This window comes from Oryx dammah, unplaced genomic scaffold, assembly GCF_014754425.2.
Source record: "Oryx dammah isolate SB20612 unplaced genomic scaffold, SCBI_Odam_1.1 HiC_scaffold_18, whole genome shotgun sequence".
NCBI classification, from domain to species: domain Eukaryota; kingdom Metazoa; phylum Chordata; class Mammalia; order Artiodactyla; family Bovidae; genus Oryx; species Oryx dammah.
In genome coordinates this window covers 51793033-51805796 of record NW_024070202.1, presented here as the reverse complement: position 1 = coordinate 51805796, position 12764 = coordinate 51793033, and the positions used below count along the sequence as shown (strand labels likewise).

The window sequence follows — 12764 nt, the reverse complement described above, 5'->3', positions numbered from 1 at the left end:
GTCAAAGCAGACCAAGATTTTATATGGCTATTTTGTTTCTGACTAGAAATTCTAATATAGAAGGTGTTTCCCAGAACAGTTAGATTATATGTGATCTGCTTAGATCATAGTTCATTTTATACTCTGCTTTTTATAATATATTCTTTATCAGCTTCTAAACTGCATTCTTGAATTTAAGCATTTATGTATTGGACATGTTTTCCACTCCTCACAAATAGTAATTTGTGAAATTGTTCTGAGAGAAATAATAAAATAAATCCAAAACAAGAACACACAGAAAATAAATCTAATTTATAATTTCATTTTATTAAATTTAGTTATTCAAAATGATTATAAGCTTTTTCTTTTAGCTGCTTTTAAATAGCTTTTAAAACCATTTTGGAATTTTTACTTGTTTTTTCTAGACTGCCATCAGTGAGAATTACCAGACGATGTCAGACACTACTTTCAAAGCCTTACGTCGGCAGTTGCCAGTTACACGCACTAAGATTGACTGGAACAAGATCCTTAGTTACAAGATTGGAAAAGAGATGCAGAATGCATAAGATGAACATTGCATGACCGGATCATTTTAGTGTCTTTGCGTTAAAAAAAAAAAATCATTGCAAAAGTATTCAAAACTGTCAAGCTACCCAGTCAGAGGGCTGTTGCCATTTAAAATCACTGTAATTAATTAGTTTGGTTAGAGCACAAAGCTTAGCTAATCAACCATTTTTTTTTTTAATTTCTTTTATTCAGAGAAGATTGAAAATCAGTTTAGTTTAAATGTCTTTTACTTTCTGTTGTCTTTCTTTCTTACAATGAAGACATGATTCCTCTAGTTTAATGTCAAAAGTTTTTGAACTGTTTCAAAAATGTTTTACTTACCGTAACCCTAAAGTTGTTGTCTTTTGGTCTATGAAGTGGGTAACTGTTGGGGTCAATAATGGACATTCTAGTTTAAGGTGGTTGATGGATTTAGCCATATATGCTGCTAAAGAAATTGTCTACCTTCCCCCCCTCACCTCTTTCATTAATGTAAGATTGAGATTAGAGGGAAAGCATTTTCTATATCAATTATGTTTAAACCTTTCAAGAAGGTTATTTAGCTAGCTTAGTGTTTAACTGAACTTTTTTAAAACAAGGCCAAGGTCTAATGCTGTTTTGAGATTCTGAATTAAATGAAAATTCTTATTTCAAAAATGCATTTAAATGCTTTTTTTTTCTTGTGACAGTTATGCAAATTAGCTTGGATTCCATATGTCCCTGAGTTATTTTTATCATAAAGCCACAAATGTATTATAAGGCAAATTGTAATATATATAATCCTAAACTCATGACCACGTCTCAGTTTATTTTTTTCTTGGAGTGAAAAGTACTGAAATTCAATGTGACGTTAAAATGAAAATTTTCCTATTTATTTGAGTATAAAAATCACTTACCAGTGAATCATATACTATTTTAAAATCTTTCTTTGGATGTTTGTGATTCTTTACTGGTTGTGAATTAGAGAAGCTGGGAACATATGGTGTACAGTGAAGTCTGAATTTTCCCATCCTCCTGTGCATCGTAAGCATGTTTGTAATATTTTAAAAAATACATTTACTGATGCTACAGGAATTTCAAGCCTGTGGTGAATGTTAGTATTTACTGTAGGGAGGGTGGATTTGTGGTTTCATTGAATTCAGTTATTGCTTATTATACTCCAGTGGAATCCTTTCCTCACATACTCCTGCGGATGTCTGGGCCTGGAAATGTTTTTTTAAAAACACTTTTATTATGTACAATAAAATATTTCATTAGCTTGAATTGTATAGATTTTAAAAATTCTCTCAGTGAAAGCATGTTGTTTAATTTCTTTTTAAAAAATCACAATTGGGCTTTGAAAGCATTGAGAATATAAACATACATAAAATTATGACACTTTTGGTTAGATCGTTTTTTCTAGCTTTAAAACACAAGTTTTCTCATATTGAGGTTCCAGAAGAAAGTGAGTTAATAGTGTTAATTATCTATTTTCCCTTTTTAAAAACACATTTTCAAAAGTCATAATGATTCTGAACTAAGCATTAGGTAAATCTTTAATTGATTAGCTTAATTATGTCAACTGGTCTATCATGGGTTTGTCATGCACTGAAGGCTAATTATTTTGACTCTATTTTATGGCCTAGAATGCTATGTTAAAAATACATATGTAATTGTTTCTGACGTGATGTGCATGTAAAAGGTACTATTTATCAAAATAGAGCTCAGTCTGAAGTAATAGTTGTGTAATAGACTTAGTCTTTCATAGTCTAAAATGTGCATTTTATTAAAGTAGAAAAAGACTAGAAGCACACAGTGTCCTAAAACTCAGGGTTGTCTTTTTAGTAGGAGTCATAACTGAGTGACTGAACTGAACTGAATGTCTGCTTTGTTGAATAGGCCAGAGTGTGGAGGTAAAGGCAAAACCAGAACAATTGTGCAGTAATTTGGTGGATAGAGAAAGCTGGCTTGGCCTAAGGTGGTAGCTGTAGGCTGTAGAGGTAGTGATTTCTGGATATATGTTAAAGATAAAAGCATTTGGATTTGCCAGGATTGGTTGTAGAATGTGAGATAAAGGGAGATGGCAAGGACATTCGGGGTTTGAGAAACCACAGAAGATTCAGGGCCGGGGAGGGCTGGGAGCTTGGTTTTCAAGAGGGAAGTACCTTGTAGCAGTTAGATACTGGAGATAGATAGGACGTAGACAAATGCTCTAGACCAGAAAAATAGGAGAGCTGACAGACCTGGGAAACATAGTTGATAGCTAGGCAAAATGGAAGTCTACTCAAGGTTAGTGATAGTGAATTTATTCACTTTCACTTTTCACTTTCATGCATTGAAGAAGGAAATGGCAACCCACTCCAGTGTTCTTGCCTGGAGAATCCTAGGGAGCCTGGTGGGCTGCTGTCTCTGGCGTTGCACAGAGTCGGACACGACTGAAGCTACTTAGCAGCACAAGTAAGGCAGTGTGTTACCTTCGGCCATGTAAAGCAGCATGAGTGCAGGCCTAGAGTAGGTGAATTGGATTTAACAGAGGTTGCCGCAGGAGTCTTACTGACCCGATGAAGAAGGTCGGTGTTGTAGTGATAGCCTGGGAACTTCAGCTAGGTAAACAGGGAAGTACAGATGTGAGAGGAGGAGAAAGAAAGTGAAAATGTGGCACCATCGATGGACTATAAGTCTGTCTAGAAAGGACAGTCTGGAAATGTAGGAAGTGGAAGTTAGCATGATGTGCTTAAAGTTGAGAATTTGAGGAGTTACAATTAATCTGTTATGACAAGTATTATCAAGTATGACAAGTATGATCAAGTATGATCAATCAGTCACTGACTGAGGTGAGACAAGAGAGGAATTCAGGAGCCGTGAAGTCCGTGCTTGCTGTGGATATTACAGCCAAGAATTACAGTAGATTAGGTGTTCTGACGTGAGTGCTGTTTTTCTCAGACTATCTGAATGTACATTTATAATACATTTGATAGATAACTATGAGCTGTTTCCTCATTTGGGATTTTGGAAACTTTAAAATGGGGACACGAGCATTCAGAAGGTATCCTGGAAGTTCTAGTTCATTATAAATGTTCTTGGAAAGTGAGATTTTTAGGATAATAATTATGGACAATTATAGATATTTATGGGCTTCCCAGGTGGCTCAGCAGGTAAAGAAACTGCCTGTAATGCAGGAGTCAACAGGAGAGGTAGTTTCAATCCCAGAGTGGGGAAGATCGCCTGGAGAAGGGCATGGCAACTCAATCCTGCATTCTTGCATGAAGAATCCCATGAACAGAGGAGCCTGGTGGGCTACAGTCCGTAGCATCGCGAAGAGTTGGACACAACTGAAGCGACTGGGCACTCATGCACATAGATAATTGTATAGCATTTGGGTGGCCCTTCCTATGATTAAAATAATTTTTGACTTTTAATCACACCAGAAGGCTTGGGGATAATGCAAGATCCTTTGAAAAGAACTTCCATACTGATCATCAGTTTATATCTTTGCCAGGTATTGGTTATAAAATAGAAGACATACCTTGCCAAACATAGGAGTTTGGTAATGCATGTGTGCTCCTAAATTTCCTAAGAAGGTGTATTTCTGTTCACTTCTCTACAGATTAAAAGCAGAATCGCAATGTCCATGCTGTTCGTCAATTGTGTTTTGGAACAGCTTAACCGAATTAAAAAAAAATTTTTTTTAAGGCAAGGCTCTTTGTGTAACTATCTTTTTTTGACTTTCTGCATATTTTGCAAAAGCTTTATTTTAGGATTGGCTAGTAGTGCTAGCTGTTCAGAGAATATGCAAAATATTCACCAATTAAAATAACCAGTTAAACTTCTAAAAGGCCTTACTGGTGTTATAAATTGATATCAGTTCACTCGTTACCCACTCCAGTGTTCTTGGGCTTCCCTTGTGGCTCAGCTGGTAAAGAATCCACCTGCAATGCAGGAGACCTGAGTTCAATCCCTGGGTTGGGAAGATGCCCTGGAGACGGGAACGGCTGCCCACTCCAGTGTTCTGGCCTGGAGAATTCCATGGACTCTATAGTCCATGGGGTCGCAGAGAGTAGGACATGACTGAGCAATTTTCACTTTCACTTTCAAGATTAATCATGCTGTGTTCAGAGGACTCTTCTAGGCAGTGCAGAGTCAGGAGAATACGGAACTATTCCTTAAAGGAGTCTACAAGGTAGTCATGGGACTATAGCCATGTTTTCAAATTTTTTCACATCATAACCTGAATGGAAAATGGTGGTATTTTTAAGGCATTCTGGGGGAAATGGATGAGACTGCTTGCCAACTGTCCTGAGGGTTGTGGGGATCAGAATCTTTGTACACCTTGAGCCTATTTGGGAATATGTGTAAAATACTTGAAGATAGTTTACAAGATAAACTTCAAGCTTAAACTTAACCAAAGGTAGCTTTTAAAGGGATGTCAGGCCAAGGAAGTTGTCCTGGGAAGGATGAGTTGATACTACTTCAGCACAGTATTTTGGTTAAGTGTGCATGTGACTGGTAGGCAGGAAATCCTCTTGTATCTCATCGAAGTATCAAAATACAGATAACAGCATATCAGTCTCACTGGGTATATATATCATGGGTCAAATAGAGTTACCCAGTTGAAAACGAAATCTGACTTTTTATAAAAAATATATTTCACAATACAAAATGAAGACAGCACAAAGGGTAAAATTTTAAATGTGTTCTTATAAAATTGGAGTATGACTAGTAAGATACTAAAGCATTTTTATCTCTAGTTTTGGTATAAGAAAATTGTACTAGTTATTTAATGTTAATATGTAGCATTAAAAACTTACCAGTTTTCTTTTTTTTCTTTTTGTAGTGTGACTCTGTTGGAGAACTTTTTTTTTTTTTGTCTCAAACTGACTAGAGAGCACACCAGCCATGTCAAACCAGCCATTCATTCTAATAACAGATATTCACTACATGAACTTAAAACTATCTAATTAATGGAAGCCTGTTAAGGAAACAAAGTTGGTTGCTATGTTTGAGGAGATGATTTCTTGAGGAAATTTATAAAATGCTCAGCTCTTAAACCAAACAAACATTCAAGGAGTTCTCTTACTAGAAGATACCCTAGAAGCCTTACTAACTCAACAGTAAAAATCACTGCTTTCCTCAGTGGTTTCAAGTTTTATGCCGCTAACTTAGCCAAATCTGAACCCGGATGTAAGTCTCTTCCACATTTCTACCTGATGCAGGTCTCTCCACATTTCTACCTGAAAATGAGGCCTTGCCCCTTGTTTTCCCAAAGAATGTTGAAGAGAAATACGAAGGAACTACAGATCTCTTAGAGATAGTTGACACTGATACTTTAGTTCTTTTGGAATGTGCAAGAAAATAATAGATCAATGTTCAGGACACAAAGTATCTCAAATGAGGAAAATGCAAAATTAAGGGGAAAAGAAAAAATCCGGCTTTTGTGCACCAATTTCGGAGAAGGCAATGGCACCCCACTCCAGTACTCCTGCCTGGAAAATCCCATGGATGGAGGAGCCTGGTAGGCTGTAGTCCATGGGGTCACTGAGGGTCGAACACGACTGAGCGACTTCACTTTGACTTTTCGCTTTCATGCATTGGAGAAGGAAATGGCAACCCACTCCAGTGTTCTTGCCTGGAGAATCCCAGGGACAGGGGAGCCTGGTGGGCTGCCGTCTATGGGGTCGCACAGAGTCGGACACGACTGAAGTGACTTAGCAGTAGCGGTCGCAGTGCACCTGTTTCCCCTTTGAGGGCCCTTTATGAAGGAGAAAGAAAAGAGAAAATGACAGAGACTTGCTTTGGCAAAATCTTAGGCCAGTCTAAGTATCCAGTAACAGAGAATGATTATAGGTAGTGTGGATTGTTAACACTGAGATAGCATACAGCTTTTAAAAACACTAGCCAGAACTTCATATGCAGCAAGATTATAAATACTGAGAGAAAAAAACAAGTTCCAAAAGGTAAGTACAGATTTGAGTGTAAATTGAAAACCTCTAAAACGTGTGTGTGTGTGTGTGTTGTTTTATGTTTACAGTAAAAAGCTAAATCAGGATAGTATATGTGTGGAGAGGAACATAGAATGGAGTTGGGAAACAGTATAGAGAGGTTGAGGTATCTGTAAGATTTGTTTCCCAAAATGGAGTGATAGGTATACAGGTCCTCATTACAACATTACTTGGGTTTGTTGTTGTTGTTTTTTGTCTGATATATTTTGTAATTTAAAATACTATACAACTTACATTGACACATTTGAAACTTTAGGAAATGGCTCAGTTTGAAGGTAATGAAATGGCAAAGGTCATAACCATAGAATCAACTGTATAGGAAGTTTACTAATACCTCTTTTAAAAGTCATTGAATCCATATTGTTCTATAGTGAATTTTTCAAGCTTTCCATATTCAGATTATTTCTGCGTTTTAGAAGTAGATGGACCTCTATTTTATGAGCCTGGCATACCCTTAAATAAAAAAGCACCAAAAACATTGATGAAAATTCCTTGTTTCCCTGTAAAGTTAAAAGCAAAATTCTTTAACACAATAATAAAAGCATACTACATTATGACCAAGTAGGACTTACCACTGGAATGCAGTGTTTCCTGGTAGCAAATTTAGTAATGTAGCTCACTACATTAGCATATTAAAGGAGATGACACACATAATTCTTTCAGTAAAACAAAAATCTTTAAACCCAGTCCTGATTTTAAAGACAGCATTTCAAATCATTGAGGTAAAGATGAATTGTATTGAACAATGGGATGGAAAGCTGGAAAAAAAAAAGTTGAATTATATCCACATTCCAACAAGTTATACCAAGTTAAAACTGGGTCAAAGATTTATTGGTATAAATTGTCATTAAAGTTCTTGAATCATGCTAACCAATTTCTGACTAAGAATAATGGAGTATTAGAAGACAGATAAAACCTTCAGAATCCACATAATAAAATCAATGTATTTGATTTTATTAAAAAAATATTTTTCTGTAAACTTGAACTGTTCTAAGCAAAGTCAAAAGACAAACTACCCACAGGAGAAACAATATCTGCAATTTATTTGACAAATGGTTACTTTTCCTAATGTCTAATGAGTATCTGCAACACAATAATTAAGAGTCCAGTAGAATTGAAACCATTTACCTCAGATTGGGACTCTTAACCCACATGGCTAGGACTTGAACCCAGCCAAAACCCAGTTTCAGACTTAGACCCATGTGGCTGGGATTCAAACCCAGCTAAAACCCTGCTTGGGTCTTGAACCCACGTGGCTAGGACTGCCAAACCCTGCCAAAACCCACAGTACCTGGTGTCAGAACCTAATGAAGCGCATGTTCTTGATGTCTCATCACAGAAAGAATTCAGAGAGAAAGTGATAGGTAAAAAGTGGATATATTCAGATACAGGGAGAAGCACTCCACAGAGTGTGGGCCCTTGCAGAGGGCAAATGTGGTGGTAAAATGCGGCATAGTTTTATAGGCTAGGTAATTTCATATGCTCACGAGTTGGAGGACTTTTCCAGCTATTTTGAGAACGGAGTGGAGATTTCCTGGTCTTAGTGCCTTGGAACTGTCATGGCCCCTCTGGGTGTGTCATTTCACTTGCTAATTCAGGATCAAAATCTGCCCCCTTGGTCCCATTTGATTCTAATCAGTTTATGTTGTGCCCTTGGGCTATATCATTCTTTCAAAAGTTGTGCCTTGTCCCTTTCCCTCCTGTTACAGAATGTTGAAGTGCAGATCCTCTGAAGTCCGAGTCCCTGACAGAGAGCCTTAGCAGTCTTGGTCAGCTTAATTGGAATTTACTGAGAAAGATGATAGCTTCTTTAAGCCATTGCTGTTTGAGACATTTTTAAAAGCCACTTCTGCTTCTGATTGTTCACAGAATTTGTTACCAGAAGTGGGATCCTAAGGCATGGCATTGGTTAGAGGCAGCGCACATCAACAGGGCTCTACTGAAGTCTGACTGCAGTGTGGTGCGCACAGTGTACTCCGTCCTGCGTTTATCACCTCTGCACGCAGGCACCAAGTGCCAGTGACAGCAGCTAATCCTGGTCAAAAACGGCTCCCTAGAAGGAGGAGTATTGTTCCACTGGCTAGGGGGTTCCATAGGGCACAGATACTGCAAGCTAGAAAGCTGATGACCCTTGTTCAGTTCAGCTCAGTCGCTCAGTCGTGTCCGACTCTGCGACCCCATGAATCGCAGCACGCCAGGCCTCCCTGTCCATCACCAACTCCCGGAGTTCACTCAGACTCACGTCCATCGAGTTGGTGATGCCATCCAGCCATCTCATCCTCTGTTCCCTTCTCCTCCTGCCCCCAATCCCTCCCAGCATCAGAGTCTTTTCCAATGAGTCAGCTGTTCGCATGAGGTGGCCAAAGTACTGGAGTTTCATCTTCAGCATCATTCCTTCCAAAGAAATCCCAGGGCTGATCTCCTTCAGAATGGACTGGTTGGATCTCCTTGCAGTCCAAGGGACTCTCAAGAGTCTTCTCCAACACCACAGTTCAAACGCATCAATTCTTTGGCGCTCAGCCTTCACAGTCCAACTCTCAAATCCATACGTGACTACTGGAAAAACCATAGCCTTGACTAGATGGACCTTAGTCGGCAAAGTAATGTCTCTGCTTTTGAATATGCTATCTAGATTGGTCATAACTTCTTCCAAGGAGTAAGCGTCTTTTAATTTCATGGCTGCAGTCACCATCTGCAGTGATTTTGGAGCCCCCCCAAAAAATAAAGTACTGAAGTTTCAGCTTTAGCTGAAACACTGCAGATGGTGACTGCAGCCATGAAATTAAAAGACGCTTACTCCTTGGAAGCAAAGTTATGACCAACCTAGAGATGGCTGGATGTGATGACCCTCGTTAGACCATGGCAAAATATTGAAATTCTTGCCTGTGAATACCTTGGAAGGTAGAATGACATGGCTTTAATAATAGGCAGGGTGACAAGATTGTGAATGGAGACCTGTGTCCTTAGGCTGAAGATAGCTCATCTATAAGCAGGGTTGAAAGATAGAAGGAAGAGGTTAAGAGCTGTACTTACTTAATTTCCTTCAACTTCTGAGATGCTTGTAGAGCCAAGCCCAATTGAATTTCTTGCAACATCAAATCTTGTGAGAATTGCCATGTACTAATTACTGACCCAAAAATGTTGCCGAGTCCACTGAATCTGATTGTCAGGATCATTCATTCTCTCACGTGTAATTTACAGATTGCAGTCCAAAGTGATGACATCAACCAGATAAGGTTGAAGGCAGATAAAAGTTAAGGTTATCTGAGCTGGACTGTGAAGAAGGCTGAGCGCCAAAGAATTGATGCGTTTGAACTGTGGCGTTGGAGAAGACTCTTGAGAGTCCCTTGGACTGCAAGGAGATCCAACCAGTCCATTCTAAAAGAAATCAGCCCTGGGTGTTCTTTGGAAGGAATGATGTGAAAGCTGAAACTCCAGTACTTTGGCCACCTCATGCGAAGAGTTGACTCATTGGAAAAGACTCTGATGCTGGGAGGGATTGGGGGCAGGAGGAGAAGGGGACGACAGAGTATGAGATGGCTGAACGTGAGTCTGAGTGAACTCTGGGAGTTGGTGATGGACAGGGAGGCCTGGCGTGCTGCAATTCATGGGGTCGCAAAGAGTCGGACACGACTGAGCTACTGAACTGAACTGATTGCCTTCTGCCCAAGCTTATTGTTTGAGAAGGTGTTTGGTTTTCTATTGCTGTGTAACAGATTATCACAAAGTTAGCATCTAAAATAACAATACAAGTTCATTATCTCAGTTTCCATGGGTCAGGAGTCCAGGTACCTGTTAGCTGGCTCCTCTCTTCAAGGGTTCCCCCTGGCTAAACTCAAGATGATGTCTGGGGCAGCACTCTCACCCGAAACCTAAGGTCCTCTTCCAAGCTCATGTGGTTGGCAGGATTCAGTTCCTTGTGAACTGAATTGAGGAATGAAGTAATTTATTATCCAAGCCAGAGTACTTTGAGCGACTTTGAGGAGATAACCCACGTCCAAGGACAAAGGAGAAGCCCTAGAAAGACAGTAGGAGTGACAAAATCGCATTTAGAATCAAACCCCAAACCCACTAGAGATGCTCAGAGGGCTCAAACAAACCTTGTGTGCACCAGGAGCCAGAGACCCCACAGAGACTGAGACAACCGTGTTTGAGTGTCTCCTGTGGAGGAACAGGTCAGCAGTGGCCTGCTCCGGGGCAGGGGCTCTGGGGCAGCAGACCTGGGCATGGCATAAGCCCTCTTGGAGGAGGTCGCCATTAACCCCACCATAGAGCTGCCAGAACTAACACAGGACTGAGAAACAGACTCTTGGAGGGCACAACAAAACCTTGTGCACACCAGGACCCATGAGAAAGGAGCAGTGACTCCACAAGAGACTGAGCCAGACTTGCCCGTGAGTGTCCAGTCTCCAGTGGAGGCGTGGGTTGGCGGTGGCCTGCTGCAGGGTTGGGGGTACTGAGTGCAGCAGTGCATGCATGGGAACTTTTGAAGGAGGCCACCATTAACTTCATTACCTCCACCATAGAGTGGCCCCTGGGTAAATAATAAAACATCTACTTCTGCTTTATTGACTATACCAAAGCCTTTGTGTGGATTACAGCAAACTGGAAAATTCTGAAAGAGATTAGCAGACCACCTGACCTGCCTCCCGAAAAATCTGTATGCAGGTCAAGAAGCAACAGTAGAACTGGACATGGAACAACACACTGGTTCCAAATTGGGAAAGGAGTACGCCCAGGCTGTATATTGTCACCCTATTTATTTAACTTATATGTGGAGTACATCATGAGAAATGCTGAGCTGGATGAAGCACAAGCTGGAATCAAGATTGCCGGGAGAAGTATCAATCACCTCAGATATGCAGATGATACCACCCTTATGGCAGAAAGCGAAGAAAAACTAAAGAGCCTCTTGATGAAAGTGAAAGAGGAGAGTGCAAAACTTGGCTTAAAGCTCAACATTCAGAAAACGAAGATCTTGACATCTGGTCCCATCACTTCATGGCAAACAGATAGGGAACAATGGAAATAATGACAGACGAGTTTTTTGGGCTCCAAAATCACTGCAGATGGTGAGTGCAGCCATGAAATTAAAAGACGCTTGCTCCTTGGAAGAAAAGCTATGACCAACCTAGACAGCATATTAAAAAGCAGGGACATTACTTTGCCAACAAACATCAGTCTAGTGAAAGCTATGGTTTTTCCAGTAGTCATGTATGGATGTGAAAGTTGGACTATAAAGAAAGCTGAGCACTGAGGAATTGATGCTTTTGAACTGTGGTGTTGGAGAAGACTCTTGAGAGCTGCAAGGAGATCCAACCAGTCCATCCTAAAGGACATCAGTCCTGAATGTTCATTGGAAGGACTGATGCTAAAGCTGAAACTCCAATACTTTGGCCACCTGATGTTAGAACTGACTCATGAAAAGACCCTGACACTGGGAAAGATCGAAGGCAGAAGGAACATGGGACGACAGAGGATGAGATTGTTGGATAGCATCACCAACTCACTGGACATGAGTTTGAATGAACTCTGGGAGCTGGTTAATGACAAGGAGGCCTGGCATGTTGCAGTCCATGGGATCACAAAGAGTTGGACACAACTGAGTGGCTAAACTGAACAGAGTAATTTGAGAAAGGGAAGCTTCAATAATTATATTGATAACAGATGGAAACAGGTACTATTCTAGGCAAACTGCTGTATTTGAGCTTTGAAAGTGATGCAGCCTTAAGTTGTAGCCAGGAAGGACAATGAAGAACATTCTTGGGAAGAATGGGCAAGGACATCTTCCCAAAGAGCAAAATCAGGGCCTTCCCATTGACTAACCTAGGAACAAATTCTACAGCCAGCATAGGGTTGAAATTCCCACAGAGTGGTATCTGATACACAGTGACAATAAGTGATTGCCATTTCGTTCCATATTTGAATTGTGATTATTCAGTTCTGGTACATCCATTTTTACAGTGGGAGTGTTTGGGCAGATAACATCTTTATGGTTTGCTGGACAGTGAGGAGATACATTTGTTTCTGATAAGGAGAACTGTAGACCCAGATGTCTTGGACTTTTACCTCACTGCAGTAATGGGATGGTTATTTGGGGAGTCTCCCTTGGGGAGTGATGAATATACTACTCTGTGGTAAAAAGTGTGTGTTTGCATAGGTTGAAGGGATAATCTGTGGCAGAAAAAGCTAGTTGTTCCCTAATCATTTTAGTGGCTCAGCTGCTCTTGCAAGATAAAGACTACTTTTTTCAGCTTTCCT

General features: G+C 40.1%; 1 protein-coding gene across 1 annotated transcript in view; it reads left to right on the top strand.

The window, feature by feature from the left end:
• CAPZA2 (capping actin protein of muscle Z-line subunit alpha 2) overlaps nt 1–1793 on the top strand; it is a 57458-nt gene extending 55665 nt beyond the window's left edge. The window contains exon 10 of the mRNA XM_040260884.1: nt 405–1793. Within this exon, the coding sequence (XP_040116818.1) occupies nt 405–545 (141 nt within the window). The 3' untranslated portion in view covers nt 546–1793. The remainder of the gene's footprint in view (nt 1–404) is intronic.
• The last annotated feature ends 10971 nt before the right edge of the window (nt 1794–12764 follow it).